General features: G+C 34.4%; 2 protein-coding genes across 2 annotated transcripts; one reads left to right on the top strand and one right to left on the bottom strand.

Annotated features, from left to right (window-relative positions):
* Window positions 1–9,755: 9,755 nt before the first annotated feature.
* Window positions 9,756–11,696, top strand: LOC132190446 (RING-H2 finger protein ATL13). Its single transcript, XM_059605436.1, has one exon. The coding sequence runs from the start codon at window positions 9,999–10,001 to the stop codon at window positions 11,472–11,474; it is 1,476 nt and encodes a 491-aa protein (XP_059461419.1). The 5' UTR covers window positions 9,756–9,998; the 3' UTR covers window positions 11,475–11,696.
* A 4,326-nt stretch (window positions 11,697–16,022) lies between these two features.
* Window positions 16,023–17,386, bottom strand: LOC132191141 (putative EG45-like domain containing protein 1). Its single transcript, XM_059606159.1, has 2 exons — window positions 17,287–17,386; window positions 16,023–16,294 (listed from the first exon to the last, which is right to left on the bottom strand). The coding sequence occupies exons 1-2, from the start codon at window positions 17,384–17,386 to the stop codon at window positions 16,023–16,025; spliced, it is 372 nt and encodes a 123-aa protein (XP_059462142.1).

The following is a 17,386-nucleotide window of genomic DNA, read 5'->3' as shown; positions in this document are numbered from 1 at the left end:
AAAATCTCATGTTAATTTCTAATGTATTCTACCAGGTTTACTTCCTCAAAGTCTAACTATTATTTCAGTTATATATAATTGAGATTTTGTCATATCATTATTTGTCAACTTTATTAATTTAATAGTTATCATATCTTACTATATTTTAGAAGTCATAAATGTTAATATAGCCAGATCCTAACTATTTAATTTAATAGAAATTATAAGAAATTGAGGAAATCTATGTGGTAAAATACTCTAGGAATTCTACACTATCATGATCTAAGGAATTTCTATATGATATACATAAAAAAGTTGGTATTTTTACGTGCATGTGTAATTATAAACATTACATGGAACTAGGAAGGAGTTTTTTCAGTGTTAGAAATAGGTGACCAGAGAGACTAAGCACATGTTTGAAATTGTATTTGAAAAATAGAGCTTTTAAGTCAAAAATACGTTTTTTGGCAAAAGCTTCATTTTTAAGCTTTTGCTCAAAGTGCGTTTTGGCCATTTTTAGGTTTTTTAAACCCTTAAAAGTGCTTTTAATTTTTTTTTACCAAACGGGTATGAAACAAATTTTTTTAGGTGTTAAACGCATTTTTAGGTCCTTCAAAAGCACATTTAAACAGGCCCTAAGGGAACTAGATAGACTAAGGAATTGTTTGAGTGTGCGTTTGAGGGGTCTAAAGTGTTTAACACTCAAAAAGTTTTTTTGAAGAAAAATGTACACGTTGGGTAAAAAAAATTGAAAGCGCTTTTAAGGGTCCAAAAAATGGCCGAAATGCAATTTTGGAAAAGCTTAAAAATGAAGCTTTTGCGTCAAAAAACACCTTTTGACTTAAAAGCTCTATTTCTCAAACACAATATCAAACATACTCCTTCAAGGCCTGTGAGGCAGAAATTTTGCAATATCAAATTATTTTGAGGCGATGCATGTGATGTGATACACAATACACTCAAGGGCGAAAGTGGTGGAGATCCGCGTGAATGGTGGTGGTGGAGGGGTTGCAATAGATGTAACCTCCAAGAACCCACACAAAAAGGCAGTAAAACAAAAGGAAATTAAGTTAAATTGTTATGCTTTCTTGTTTCTGTAATGAAGACTAACAAAGTGTTGTTTCCTGTATACACGTGGGCTTCTCAAAAAACAAACCGCATGTGCGTTGGGCCAAAATTCAAGCTCATGGTTTTTTTAATGTGGGCTTGGGTTGAGAACCTCGTACAATCTCTGTTGGAGTTGAAGAAACATTTTCAGCCCATGATTTTTTTGGGCCAGAAAACCATGAGTTGCCATGAACAAAATTGAGGCTAAAAAAAAAGAAAAAGAAAAAAATCATGATCCAGACCGTGAGATGAGGCTGCCACCAAAAAAGAAAAAAAGAAAAAGAGATTTTTAGGGTGGCTAAATGGGTACAATTAGTTATTTAAATCCTTATTTTTATTATTTGTGTTTTTAAATGGGTACAATGCTGAGATTTTTATTTATTGTTTGTTAGTGACAGATAAAATATTTTTGCACCGAAAAGCATGGATACCCACATTGATTGGACACCGTGAGTTGGTATGAAATTTAATACACTATAGGAAACATGAAAGCATTGGAAAAATTATTTAAAGCAAATGGTTTTTTGATGTTAGGAAACATTTCATGAATAAAAGTAAGTCAAATGGAAAAGTAACAATGGAAGGAAGATGGTGTTCGAAAAGCAGACAAGTGTGATAATCTTTACAGTCGTCATCGAGATGAAACAAGGACTAAATGTCATATACAATTGTTTGTTTTAGTAATGCGAGAGACCGAGAAGTATATGGGTTTTAATTTTGTGGTTGAACATAATCAATTTCTTCATTTTTAGAAACTACTTGCATGATCTAATCGCAACAAAAAAAAGTATATGAAGTTCTGTTATTTGCAATTGATTTAGCATGTGCTTCTAAAATCCTTCCTATAGTAACCTGATGCAGATCAGAGCCTCATCTACAAGCTCGTCTGCAGCCCATCCGGACGAGCCTCAACCCGAGCGCCTCATCTGCAAGCTCGTTCGGAGATTGTTCGGAAGCTTATGCTATTTTCGTCTGACGACTTTTACCAAACAGGTCATATCTATAGTTTCCAGCATCTGATTGGAGCAACCTTTGCAGCGTTGGAAAGTTACTCAAAAATCTACAAAGTCATGTTTCACAAAGTTTGGTTAATTTCAATTTTTACTAGGTCAAAATGGGCAACAAATGGAAGATTGGAAAGCTGGACGACGCTATGTTTAATTTATGCACTTTTATTTAGTTCCCGTTCAGACGGGGGCATGTAGTACACAATACACTCATGGGAAAGGATCTATCATACATTGGGACATCTATCCAGAAGAAGATGAACAATCGAAAGAGATAGAACCTGCAGATAGTATTGCATATTGTGATGTGGTGTCCATATTTCATGAGCTTGATAAAGACCTTCTAGGTAAAGTGCTCGATTTTAATGATGAAGAGGGTGGGTATGTTGATTTCCTTGGGGTAGATAACATCCTTTTCAATTCTAATAACAATGATGAGTTTTGTGCGGTTGGTAAGCATTTTATTTTCACAAAGGAAGCGGCGATTGACCCATTCAAGAGTATTTACTTGGTGTGTGGAAGGGCAAGGGTACAAGGAGAGCACGACAACGCTACTGTATTGCAAAGTTGTGTGCGGGGCATTCAAAACAATCATCACAGTCTCCCGCTAATTAAGCGCATCACGTCTCTAGTGGGGTGTTGCCTTGTCTTGACATTGAGAACGGGAGAATGGAACGAGTTAACAGGGCACCCGAAGGACCGTGGAAAGATCCGTCCGAATTTGAGATCGAATTCTCTCCAACCGAGGGAGAATGATGCAGATCAGAGCCTCATCTGCAAGCTTGTCCATAGACCGTCCGAACACCTATGTTATTTTTGTCTGACGAATTTTACTAAAAATGTCAAATATATAGTTTTTGACCTCTGATTAGAGCAAGTTTCGCGGCGTTGGAAAGCTAGCTCAAAGATCTACAAAGTCATGGTTCACGAGGTTTGGCTAATTCCGATGTTTACTAGGTCATAAGGGGCAACAAAGGGTAGATTGGAAATCTAGACGATGCTATGTTTAATTTATACACTTTTATTTAGTTCTCGTCCGGATGGGGGTATGTCCCGTCCGGTCGTGCCTCATAGAATTAAAATTTCAACTTTATTTCATATTATTATTAGGTTTAGGGTTTGTAGGCCTATAAATACATGTTTTACAGACCCTAGAACACAGTTGTTGATTATATATGAGTTTTGTTCAATAAGAAGCCGCAGAGTTGAGCATTCTTCTGTTTTCCTTCAAAACCTAGAGAGTATCTAACGTTTTAGAGAAGATTTTTTAGATTCTTTGATAGAATCAAGATCTTGAAATACCTATCTGTTCTTTATTGTTGTTATTCACTGCAACTCAGTAAGTCATGCTGCATCATAACCCCTATGAGCTTATGAGTAGAGAGGACGTGAGAGGGAAAATCTTGGATACATTGAACTTGATCAAAATAACCATCTTCAAACGAGATGATTGGAGAATTAATGTATGATGAAGCTAGTTGTTTATTGAGGTACTTTTGAGAATAATTGACTAAAAATCCACCATTCTACTTTGTAGTACAATTAGATAATGAATAACAAATAATTAATATATTTTGGGCTGATACTAGAATGTTTGTTGACTATGTTTATTTTGGTGACATGATCGATGACTTTTGCCACTACTACAATGCTAATATAGAGTTGAGGCCCCTATTTATTTTTGGGAGTACACTTCTTTATGATGAAACGACATAATCATTTAAATGGTTTTTTAAAAGTTTCTTAGATGCACATTCTAATAAGAAACTTCGATGGATCTTTATAAATCAAAACGCTACAATGGAAAAAGCATTAGCTGTGGTGATATCAGACACCTGACAATGATTATGTACTTAGCACAAAATAGAAAATGGGAAACATTTAAGGAATTTGATGAAAGATACTTCTTTTTTTATTCAAGACTTCAAAACTTGTATGTTTGAATATGGGGATGAGATTGAATTTGAAAATGCTTGGGAGAAAATGATTCAAACATATAACCTTGAGGACCTCAGTTGGTTGGATGTTACTATACATATTGAAAACAAAATGGACAAGGTGTCACATGAAAAATGCATTTACTTTGGGAGTACTTAAAATTATATTTGGATATAGTCCAATTGTTTCAATATTTTGAGAGGGTGGTAGCGCAAAAGCATCATAAGAAATTGAAAATGCTAGGCCAAAATTGCCTACATTGAGTATGACTATGCGTTATTACAATTAGAGTCAATTAGTACATAAATACGAGCATAAAGAGTATAAAGTACTTTGTAACCCTATTAATAAGATAATCTCATGCAATTATAGGAAGTTCGAAACAATTCGAATTTTGTGTTACCATGCTTTGAAAGTTTTTAATTTGCTTGATATAAAAATAATTCTTGATTCGTACATTTTGAAGAGACAATCAAGCTAAGTAAAGAGTGGATACATCTTACAAAATAAGACGACGAATTGGAAGATGATTTGAATGTTACAAAACCATATATAAGACTATGCCCTGGCTAGGTTTGTGAGATAAGCCTATCATACATGACACCAAATTAGATTTTTGGGCATTCTCCCTAACATTAAGATATTGACAAATACCATAAACACAAACGTAGCTAACCTTCCTGTCTTTATATATATATATATATATAGCCAATGGGTGGGGACATAAATAGGCCTCAAAGCACATGGGGGTTTCCCATTTTCTCCGTAAATTCTGTAATGTCCACATCTTGCACATTATATCATGAAATATTTTTTTGTGTTTCAGCTAGCTGCAGGAAGCCCATATGGTGATATATAGATATATGTATAATGTATTGTCCTCCTCTTCAATTGTTATATATATATTTCCTGCTTTTCAATTAATTGTTATTAATTTGTTTCAAAGGTTTGACATTTTATTTTTCTTTGTTTTGGTGAGCTACAAGAACTAACGTTTGAAATTGTAAGCCAAACGGGACAAAAGAGTTGTTAACAAAGACTCATGTGAGTTTGATTAGTTGGGGATTAAGAAGATGTCTACCTAATTTTTCACTTTTCTGAAAATTGTTGTATTAATTTTCCCATGCACCGACAAAAAGTAGTAGGAAGCATTGCATATTAATTTGCATGTACCACGATTTTCCTTTAAAAAAATGTTTTAAAATCACCCTTTTGGATAGTTGATGACTAATTCAAAACTTAGTGTTTGGCTTATTTAATTAGTACTTAGTCCTACTTTTATTTTTTATATAATGGGGCCAGGTTGAAAACAACTAAATTGTTTGGACTCCCTTGGAGCATAACAAGTCCAAATCGGACGGCTATGGTGCTTTAGTGGGGTTTGACCAGGAGATAAAATTTACATGTGAGATATATAGTCTATACTATAGGAGACTTATATGTCTCGATTAACGGTTGGATAACTTAAAATTTATTTGGACATGTAAATCTTATATAGATTATCTCACAATTGTAGCCTAAATTGGTAACAATTTGGACAGCTAGATGCCGTATACGAATTTTCACAATCCTTCAATGCCGTATACAAATTTTCATACAACAATAAAAGACGATCAAACTCGTTTCTAATGCTGTTTAGAAAGTAATTTTTATTTTTTGATTGATGTAATGTAGATATAAAAGTAGTTTTAGTTGTTTGTTAATATTTTTAACGGCCGAAAGCATTAGCAAATGAGCGCGACAGTAATTTTAAAAGTTAGGTCGAGAAATACGAGAGCGAAAAATTGTCTCATCCTTTCATTTTGTTTTTCGAGTTGTCCAATCTTGATTCTTGTAGAACATGTTGATGTGTCAATATCTTATCTTATGATCTCAAATAAAAATACACACAGAAGGAGGTGAGAAAACATGATGCAAAAAATGTGTGGATTGCCTTTTGTTTATCACATGAAGTGGCCTGTGTAGGCTGGGAAGGTCAACGTGTGATGAGATCCCCTTATCCTCCGCCCAAGGGAAAGTAGGAGGCAGGCAGGCTATAAAGTACGACAACTCCAAATCTCAAAGTGGACTAAAATTCCATTTGCATGCGTTTGTGTATTTTGTTGTTTTATGCATTTCAGTCTCAAGGTGGTGGGTGCATGCCAACAATGTCATCGACAAAATTATGTCAGCAAAACACATCACGACACTTTTTGCTTTTCAATTTCCTAAATCGTGACCATTTTTTGTGTGTTGTGTTCAGTTGACTTCTTTCATGCACAAGCTAGTGCGCTACAACTCTTTCTCACTTCTCTCTCTCTCTCTCCAGAATTAATGAAGGGCCAATTCAGTAGGACAAAAACTATCGTATAAATAAGGATAATATATATATATATATATATATATATATATATATATAAAAGTAATGTAGCCTTTTGGGTACTCTTTAGTAGTTGGTAGTGAGAAATATCGGAAAAGCATCTCTCCATTTCAAATTCTCGCTATTTCTTCTATTTAGTGCAATTTGAGAACAAAAAAATCTTCTTCATTTCAAATTCTCTCTATTTCCTCTATTTAGTGCATTTTTAAGGATAGTGCATTTAACTTTTAGACAACATTACTCTTCAAAATGCACTAAATAAAAGAAATAGAAGGGATTTAAAATGTAGAGAATCATTTTCCGAGAAATATCACCCACACATTAGATTTATTGGGGTCTATGGGAGCCTATTGAGGCCTATTTGCCTTCGGGTCCGTGGAGCCCGAGGGTGGCATATTCGAGGGTTGCTCATTTGAAGGTGTTTTGGCCGACTGTAGTGTAACCAGTTGCCACCTTGACTGACGGAGAACAAACACGAAAAGTCGACCGTATAAGAAAAAGTATCATTACATGAATCTCTTTGATTATCTTTCTTTACCATGGACTTGGGACCCTAAGAAGGAAAGATCTACACCATAAAGAACGAAATCAGTAAGGAAGACCGAGGAGGAAATATCTTCACCCAACGTGATCGATCCACCAACTTTCATATCAAACCCTTAACCTCTGATACCTTCTAGATCTAACCTACTTACCTTGTACCATTTTATCTCCTAGCTATTAACTCTTTGCTAAATCGTCCAACTAAATTCTCTAACTTAAGCATTAAAGTGTTTGTAGGTACATTGAGCTGTATGTAAGCTGGGTTGTGAACGTATGCCTTTAAAATCAAACTATCCTAAATTCTCTTGTCCCTTTTTTTTTTCCTCACAATATTCTCTTTCATTTCATATTTTATTATAAAATTTAATGGAATTATTGGGAACAAAGTTCACATGTTTGATAAGGTACATTCTCTTCATCCCTTTCCACCATCGTGCGCCTTTTTGCAAGAGAGGTTTTAACATTGATAAAGCCATTACAGTGACTATGGGTGGGTATCGATTTGGTCGGTGTCGCTAAGGGCATTTTCGCCTACTGATTCATAAAAGTGGGTTAAGTCAATTAATTAACCGACTTCATACCGACAATTAATAGTTTCGACTTTTTCAGTTAATCAATTAGTTGGTTAATTAATAGGTAGTTGATTAATTGTCGGTCACAAGTTTTTATGTTAAGATTTATCAACTTCCTTATAACTACATAATCAATAAGGAATATATTTTATAAATAAAAAGAAAAAGTAAATTTATGGAATATGGACCAAAATGACAACTCGACATACACAATAAGAAAAGTTACCAAATAAAATTCAAATTCACTTGAAAATTCGGTTAAGTCGGTTAACAGACAAATAAAAAATTTCTACCACATACCGAATCGAATCGATGTCGAAATTGTACTTTTATTCCGTCTACTGACTGCCGGAACTTGGTCGGTGACAGTCAGTAAGCAGTCGATAGGTGGTGAATGGTTAATCTGCCCACCCCTAATAGTGACATAGCTATATATTTAGGATTGTTGGAAAGGGAACTATTCAATTTTTATTTTTATTTTATTTTTTAAAAATTAATTCTTTGAAGGAACTAATTCTATGATCATCAGGTTTTATACTGCTTGAAGAGATTAATATGTGAGAGTCTTTAAATAGTATTTTGTTATAACATATTAAGATATAATACTATTTAATCTAAAAGTTTAATTTTATAGATTTCGATTAATAATATCATATTAATTACTATTTTTTATATTATTAATATTATTATTATTATTATTATCATTCCATTGAGATTCCACTGCACATGATATTGTAACGTGAAGCTCCAACACCTTATTAATGGCCTGAGCACTAAAAATTATAAACGGTAGTAGAGGGCCAGAGGCGTTGTGTTCCCACAGAAGTTTTAAGAGATGCATAGGAATCTACCTAGCTATGAGAGGGGTTCTGTGAAAACATCTATTCACAATTATTGATGGTACGTGTGGAATTATTGTTGAAAAAAAACATCCTAATTTTATGCGTAGAATCAAAGGTAGTTTTTGTTGAAATGGGTTCACAGTACTTATCCGTCCGAATTATTAACAATTTAAATAAATAAAGTAAAAAACCTTAATATAGGATTTACTTGTCCAAACTATCTATTTGGACAAGTAGATTCTATATGCAGTATGTCATATTATCTGCTCAAATCGTAATTCAGGTAAGTAATTACGGTGAATCCTTATATGTTTTTCTTGCTCTTTAATAAACATTGTTGTATTCCCCAGATTCACATGAAAGAAATTGGGAATCCAGAGGTTATATATATATATTGGTTAGGCATATATAGGCCTCATGAATCCCAATATTGCATGGTCCTTCAAAGGAGACAGGCAGGTTGGGATTTGCTAGACCAACAAGACAATAAAATAGCTAGAAAGTTGAGGTTGTCTTTGGGTTAAAGATGTAGGAGCTGGAGTTTTGAGTGATTGAGTTCCTCTTCTCCCACATTAATGTTACATTTTATTAATCCATACACATATACTTTTGCTCCACTAACATCTACTCCAAGGAGCCCCCTTCATTGACAATGCAATATTTAACTCCTGCACAGTTACCTGAAAAAAAGGTGGAAACAAAACCCAACGGAAAGTTGCAGACTCTTCACAAAGATATAACCATAGAAAGTGTAATTTGGAGACCCCCCATTTCTTCTATGTGGGTGGTTTGGTTCAATTACTGAGTCCTCTTTAAGCAGCAAGAAAACCCCCGTACCAAAAATCCGTGAGAAAGGGGGCAGAAAGAGTTCCACTTCCCAGGCTATGGGGTCCAGAGAACTGGCTCTCTTTTTAAATATTCAAAGAACTCCGTATCCTATGCTTCAGCTTCCATTCTTTCCAAATATTCTGCTCTCCCACTCTCCATACTTTTGACTTAGTTTGTCCTACCCACAAGATTAGTAGAAGTGGAATAGAAGAGCTGAAAAGAATGTGATCAGAAAGAAAAGAAACTTTAGAAAAGGGGAAAAAGGGAAACCCAATGGGTTCACATTTCAAAATCAAATGAAAAAGATTGGGCAATTTTCTTCTGAAGAGTAATTTAGTATTTATTTTTTTGTAGTTGGGATATTAAATGGGCATTGAAGTTGATGCAGGGGTTCCTTTGAAGTCAAAATAGAAGAGTCTTGCATTTGATGAAATCATCACTGCAAAGTCATCTCAATTATTTTTGTCTTTTCCTTTTATTGTTTTACTAATGTTTATTTAGCTAATCTAATCACATGGTATTCTCATTTATTTTTTCCATTGTGGGTATATTTATTGGTTGCTCTTTTTGAAATCTCACCTTCTGTCACCATTTATTTCCACCATTTAAAACTCACATTGAAAATCGACTTCCCTCTCCCCATTTGACTCTGCAGATTCATTTCCACAGAAAAAAGAAAAAAACAGGTAAATTTTCTTGATGGGCTTCTCCATTTGGTCTTGGGTTTGTTGGAACCACATGGAATTCTTCATACTATATGATTGATTCATTCTGAAAGCTGCAATCTTGGGGTGAGTTTTTCTCATATTTTTCCTTCGAAAAGATGGGCTCCCTTTTCCTGGGATTCAAACAAAGAAACTCTCTTCCTTCCTCACAACCATATTTCCTTTCTCAGCCAATCCCACCTCCACCACCCAATATTCAGTCAGATATCTTCAATTTGAACAACAGGGTGAGTCCAAGCATATTGCTCATCATTATAATTCTTGCCATCATTTTCTTTGTTTCTGGTTTGCTTCACCTGCTTATTAGATTTCTTATGAGACCCCAAAATAGAGACCCAGATGATTTGGAGAGTGTGACTGCTCTTCAAGGGCAACTGCAGCAACTCTTCCACCTCCATGATGCTGGGGTGGACCAATCCTTCATAGACACCCTCCCTGTCTTCAATTACAAAGCAATTATAGGATTGAAGAACCCCTTTGACTGCGCTGTCTGTCTTTGTGAATTTGAGCCTGAAGACAAGCTCAGATTGTTGCCAAAATGCAGCCATGCCTTTCACATGGAGTGCATAGACACATGGCTTTTATCCCACTCCACTTGCCCTCTTTGTAGAGCTAGCTTGCTCCCTGATTTCTCCCCAAACCACAACTGCTCACCCATTGTGTTTGTTCTTGAATCTGGAAGTGAAAGCTCTAGAGAGATTGTTTCAGAGGCTGCTCTTGGCAGAACCAGCTCAGTTCTGGGTTCTCATCATTTCAGTGAATTGGGGTCTACCCGGATCGATTTATTACATAAATCCTGCGAGTTTGCTGCAAAAGAAGATGAAGCCAGTCCAAAAGAAATGGTGGGTTCAGATGAAAAAGTAGTGACTGTTAAGCTTGGGAAGTTGAGGAATGTGGATGGTGGTGTTGGTGGTGAAGGTAGTAGCAACAACAAAGTGGATGCAAGAAGGTGCTTCTCTATGGGATCATTTGAGTATGTAATGGATGAGAATTCTTCGTTGCAAGTACCCATTAGTACCAAAATCAAGAAGCAGCCAAGTAAGAAGCGTGCTCTGCCATTAACACCAGGCCACAGGACTGCAATATCTGAATGTGACTGTGAATCCAGAAGAGAATTCAAGTTCAATGCTTTTGAAGCAATTAGGGATGTTGAACATTGTGAAGGTGCAAGCATTGGCAAGGGCGATGCTGTGAGGGGGAACAAAAGAGAGAGCTTCTCTGTATCAAAGATTTGGCTAAGAGGGAAGAAGGAGAAGTCGAATGCAGCTGCCGCCGCCGCAGACACGTCGAGGCGGGCGGTTTCATTCCGGTTTCCGGTGCAGCAGAGTGTTGTTGATGCTGAAGATTTGAAGGCCAAGAATGGGGATTGTTGTGGGAGGAGAAGTATTTCTGAGATTGACATTGGGATGTGGGAGAATGGAGGGAGTGAATTGGGTTGTGATGGGGAAAGGCAGAGCAGTAACAGTTTGGACTCTCAAATATCAAACACACCATCTTTTGCAAGGCGGACATTGCTTTGGCTTATGGGAAAACAGAACAAGGTTGTTCACTCATCTGAAGCTCCAACTGTTTAGTGTTTCTTTCTTTTCTTTTTTTTTTTCTTTGATTTTCTTTCTTAGATCAACTTTCAATTTGATTCCTTATTATGGAAGCCAACATTGGAAGATCTGCAGTAGAGAATAGAAACAAAATATTTCAAGTGTGAAAGAGATCTGAATACAAAAGTTTCTGCATTTCACTGCAAAATTTTATTATAGCAGATATTCATGTGTTACAACTTCATATTCCTTAATGATTGCCCTAAGAAAAGTATCCAAATAACTTTTCTTTTTCTTTCTCTAGAATTGTGTGTTGTTGTTTGTGTCTTTACAACAAATTTTTTACTCCCCTAAATAAGTTTTGGGTTGTTTGGTCACCAGCCCAGTTAGGTCGATTTCATATTGGGTCTCTTAAATTACCGACCTTTACTAACAATTTGATCAGATAATTATTGTGAATCCCAATTCAAAGCAGAACAAATGGAGATCAAAAAGATAATTTGAAACTTAAAGCAAGTAGACACATGTGATTGATTGTGATAGAAAGGAGTTGGAATTATGAAGAAGCATATAATAAATGTAAAAATGAGGAATTCAAATTGGAATTGAACACAAGATTTTGTTGAATTTTTGTCGATTTCATATGGGGTTTCTTAAATTACCGACCTAAATTACTAACAATTTGATCAGATAATTACTGTGAATTTCAATTCAAAGCAGAACAAATGGAGATCAGAAAGATAATTTGAAACTTAAAAGCAAGATATACACATGTGATTGATTATGATAGAAAGAAGTTGGAATCATGCAGAAGCATATAATAAATGTAAAAAATGAGGAATTCAAATTGGAATTGAACACAAGTTTCTATGAATTTATGTTGAATAGGGAAGAGAGGTCATTTTGGTTACAGGCTGTTGTTGGCATTAAATGTAGGCAAATTTTTTCATCTGCAAAGATGGTAACGTATTGAGGGACTAAAACATTAATGGCTGATGTTAATAAGGTCACGGGGAACGGTTGGACGCTGCTGTCTTGTGTAATTTGTGCCACCTAATCGTGCCCTACTCTTTAAAGAATAAAACAAAATATTTATAAAAAATTAAAAAAAAAAATTAGGTGCCCTAGTTTTTTTTTTTTTTTTTTTAATAATTTTCTTTTATTCAACACTCTTTGCACAATGTATTTCATTATCTAGATTTATACATTGAGGATCAATGAATTGATTCGTCTAATATTGATTCTTCCGATTTCAATAAAAACTATTACGCAAGCTTTTTTAGCTATGAACATTGACAAGACAATACTTTAAAATAAAATGACATTGAAAAGGATATCGCTCAAATGTTTAGTACTGACACGATAATTGATGACTGTTTTTTTTTTACATATCCGCACAAGAGTGGGAAGGAAATTCGAACTAGTGACCTCCGCTTCATGAGGCGTAGTCCCGAACCGATTGAGCTACCTTATTCGTTGAATGAAGGTCTGATTCGATTAGCATAACCGACATTATTTTTTTCTTTTTACATATGAATTTCTAATTTTGAGTTGCAATATAATTTTTGGACATGAATAGTACTACATAAACTGATAAAATCATGTTTTTATATAAAAACTTGAAATTTTAGTCAAAAATCAATGGCTAGAAAAAAATATATTTATTTTAGAATTATATCCTATTCCCTTGGATAATTTATTTATTTATTATTATTATTATTATTATTATTTTTTGTATTATCACCATTCCTGGGTTCAAAACAACTGGACTGAAAAAGCCTCTATTCCAGTATCATGGCCAATACTTTTTTAAAAATTTTCTTGTGGATACCATTTAATGGACAATGAAGGCCTGACAAATATCTTGTTATCTAAAGAAATGCCAGGTCACTTTAGCACCACTAGGGTATAATGGTAAATTTCGCCACTGATCTAGGATATATATGTGAAATTGACAATTGCTGGGACTGGGAGTAAATTACAAATAACAATATAGAGAAGATAATGTTAGAATATATTATTGTAATCTTTTAGTTTTTATGTAATTAAATTTAATTTTTTATTTCTTTTCTAATTGATGAAGGAAATGGAATGCCTTAAAAGTTTCTTGATGTGCCAATTATAATGTACATGCATTAGCTAAGTGAGCGGCTTCTTACCTCATGTTTTGAAGTATTCTTATATGATTTTTTATTCTCTCTTTTATACAGATCAAGAGTAAAAATAATCTCCCAGTATTTAAATCTAGTTTAATATTATCTTCAGATATCTCAATTCTTATATCAATAAGAATCTTTTGTATTTAAAATATCATTAAGGAATAGGTGTTTAACATTGAACCATCAAATTTTTTTTTGTCTGTATTTTATTTTATTTTACTATTGTCTTTATTTTTAATTCCATTATGAGTTTGTTCGTACAAAGCCAATTCTGTGGTTGGAAAACTAAACAAACCCTTGAAGCTAAGTATGTATTAGATGTACTAATTAGGTAAGAAACCATCAAGGGTGATGGCTAAGTGGTATTAAGGCAATTTTTATGTAGTTAGGTAAACATTAGAGTATAGATTCAACTCCAGTAATGAGAATCGTCATGCATGAGTAGTGTAAACTACTTTGAGTTTCACTTACGTTCTAATAGGACTTGGTCAAGGTATGGCTCAATCGAAATTAAGTAAGCGGTTGCGGTTCTCATCATCTAGGCTGATAATTAGATAAAAAAAAAAAAAAATTAAAAAAATAAATACTAGGTAAGAAGTCATTTCAAGGACGAAAGTTGATTAGCAGGTTTAATTCAGGTGTACGTGAAGCAATATATACCTTCCCAGGCCGGGCCTTATTGCCATATGTAGAATTATACTTTTGAAGGCAATATATATATATATATATAATTGAATAAGGAAAAAGGTTGCAAGGGAGGATTTTTTCAATTTATGATCCAAATGGAAAAGAGAAAAGATTATGTGGGAATGCTTCCAAAAACATGATTGGAAGCAGCCCATTTAGTTAAAGTATGCACCCTAAAATTGGCGCATCGAGACACTTTCAAAGTATTTCAACTTTGAAAGGAAGAAAGAGCTAAACTAATATAAAAAATACAGTTAGAAAAATACCAAGAAGAAAAAAGAGCAGAACTATTAATAGCTAAAATAACAATGAGAGAATCCTCTTCCACCAAGATAGGACCCAAGCTCATATAAGCAGCCAAACGAACCACCAAAAGGGTTGTATGAGCTTCACCCTGCAAACCATCCGTGGACCCTAGTTTCTGAGTAGCAACTGCACAAATGGTTCCATTCTCATCATTGATCACTGCTGCAGCAACTGCAATTTAATCTCATTCATTATCCACTTAACCTAACTCGATTTACATATCAAATCATTGCCTTCAGTTTAATCTCATTCATTGCCTGCAGTTTCTGAAGGCAATTTAATCTCATTTATTATCCACTTAACCTAACTTGATTTACATATCAAATCATCATCAGTCTGAGTTTTTATTTTGTATTAAAGCTTGCACAATTCAAGCAGGAGTTAAGAGTTAAGATTTCGCGTATTTTATGGTTTATATGTTGCCAGCGACACTATATTTAAATGGAGTGACACTATGCATTTTGTTAAAAACAAAATAAAATATGAACTATAAAAATATATCTTCTCTTTCAAGGATCCTTGACAGTTTGAAAGGCTTATAGTTTTGTCCCCAATAGGTAGCTCAATCGGCTGTGAACCAAGCCTCATGAAGTGGAGGTCACTAGTTCGAATCTCCCCTCCCCCTTCCCTTTGTGTGGAGGTGTAAAAAAAAAAAGAAAAAAAAAAAGAGCTTATAGTTCTTAAAAGTTCTGTTAATATTTAGATCTTTAGAGGTGGAGTTGCCTGATTTAAACGGGGAGCTAAGGCTAAAAGTCAATACAATTGCCCCGGTTTATGGTTTTCACTTTCCACATTAAATTCTAAATAAGATTCTGTTTGTTTCCGCGTAAAATATTTTCTAGTAAAGGGTTTTCCATTTTCAAGAGTTTGGAGCTACGTAAAATATTGGTCATATCAAAAATATTTTTCGTTGACCAAGAAAAATAACTTTAACATACCTCCGGACATTTAATTATAAGAAAGCTCCTAATGAGACTTACTTGCCCTAACAGATATATGACTATCCGAACACATGCCCGAGCAAGTGGACCATATAATTATGGTCCTCTTACAATTAATTGTTTGTCTAAATTGCAAGCAATCCGGATAAGTAATTCTATCCAAAAAGCCTTTTATTCGTGGACAATTTATTTCTTCCTCTACAGCTCAAATTACATAAAAATATAAGAAATATTTGACGGTTTTTTTATAAGTCAAACGTATATTTTTTGAACCATTTTTAGGATTGCATAGAAATAGCAAAGAACAACCTTTTTTTTTTTTTTGTTCTTTCAAAAAACATATTTTGTATAACTAAAAATCATCCAGAAGTGCCTTCAATTTCTTTTTTTCATTGTCAGACCACTGCTTTTATTTTATTTTCATTAATAGAATAGCAAAAAAGCACACGCTTTTGTGCTATATGGTAGAACTAGAGTGAAAGTTAGGCACATCAACGGTAATCAATGTTGATAATTCCTGCCACAGGATTAGCAATCTTGGAAAACGCTTCTCGTGACAAATCGAGGGTCGATGGGCATCCGGGACAGTGATCCACAATCTTCACAGTCACGCTGCCACCCTTGCAAGGATGCGGTACGGCGTTCCGGGCTCCCGTGCATCTAACGGTGTAAAATTTGCCACATGCAGCCCCACCATTCCATATGGCATCTCCGGCTGCCGCAATCATCACCCCATTATTTTTGCTGCCGTAGCATGCAGAAGCTAGTTGAAAAGACACATGACAATTGGGTTAGCGCCGCAATATCGGTATGTTCTACACATTTGAGTATGAGAAAGGTTTTAAATTATATTTTTATTTTATAATTATCTTAGATGTGCTCTTAATTCTTAGAAGTACAAGGTTTGAATAATTTTTTTTGACTGATTTGTTTTATTCCATAGTAATATAGTATTTAAAGAATACAATGAAATCCACATGATTAGGACTTACATTTTGTCTGACTCATGACTCAACAACCTCACCTGCTGTTGACAAGCGGTCAAGAAACTCCTAAAAGAGATAAACCTAATCCTACCCAAATAACAACGTAAAAGAGATTGACATGATCTAACATGACCTATGGTCAATAAAATATGCTTTTACCTACACTACAATATATAGTAAACTAATAAAGTTTTAATGCGTAGTTCAATTTGTTGGAGATTACGCCTTATAAAATAAAAATCACTAGTTCGAATCTCCAGTTTTTCTACTTGTATGGGCATGTTAAAAATAAAAAATAGTAAATCAATAAAACAACTATTGATCAACTGAACAACTACTAAAACAATGAAACACTAATGAATTATACAACCCAACAAATAACACTAAAACAAATAATGAATTGATATATTATATATATATATACACATCCCTAAGACAATGCGCGCAGACAATTTTTTGCACTGTCCCATCCTCCATTATACGGCAATTACCAAAAAAACACCACATAATTTTGGAGGAATGCATGCTTCACTTCATTCTACCCACCATCTCCTCACCATCTTCACTTCATCATAATTCTGGGGAGATGGTGGGTAGAATGCAAAAAAGCATTCTCCCATAATTCTGGTAAGTACGCCAATGGCATATACTTTTATTTGATTATCACTATATTATGACGTATTTAAATATGGACTGTTAAAAAAAATACAGAAGATGTCGTATAATTTTTTATAGGGCAGCTAAACTAAATCTATTTAAAAATACTTACGAACATAGCTTGTGTAGAAGGTGGCAATTCCAGGGACAGCTGAAGCTGCTGAGAGAAAGCTTGCAATGATGCCTACCAAAATGAAGGTATGCAGCTCCAT

This window comes from Corylus avellana, chromosome ca8 (genome assembly GCF_901000735.1).
Source record: "Corylus avellana chromosome ca8, CavTom2PMs-1.0".
Lineage (NCBI taxonomy): Eukaryota > Viridiplantae > Streptophyta > Magnoliopsida > Fagales > Betulaceae > Corylus > Corylus avellana.
The sequence above is the reverse complement of the archived record's forward strand: the minus strand, read 5'-3'. Positions and strand labels throughout refer to the sequence as shown.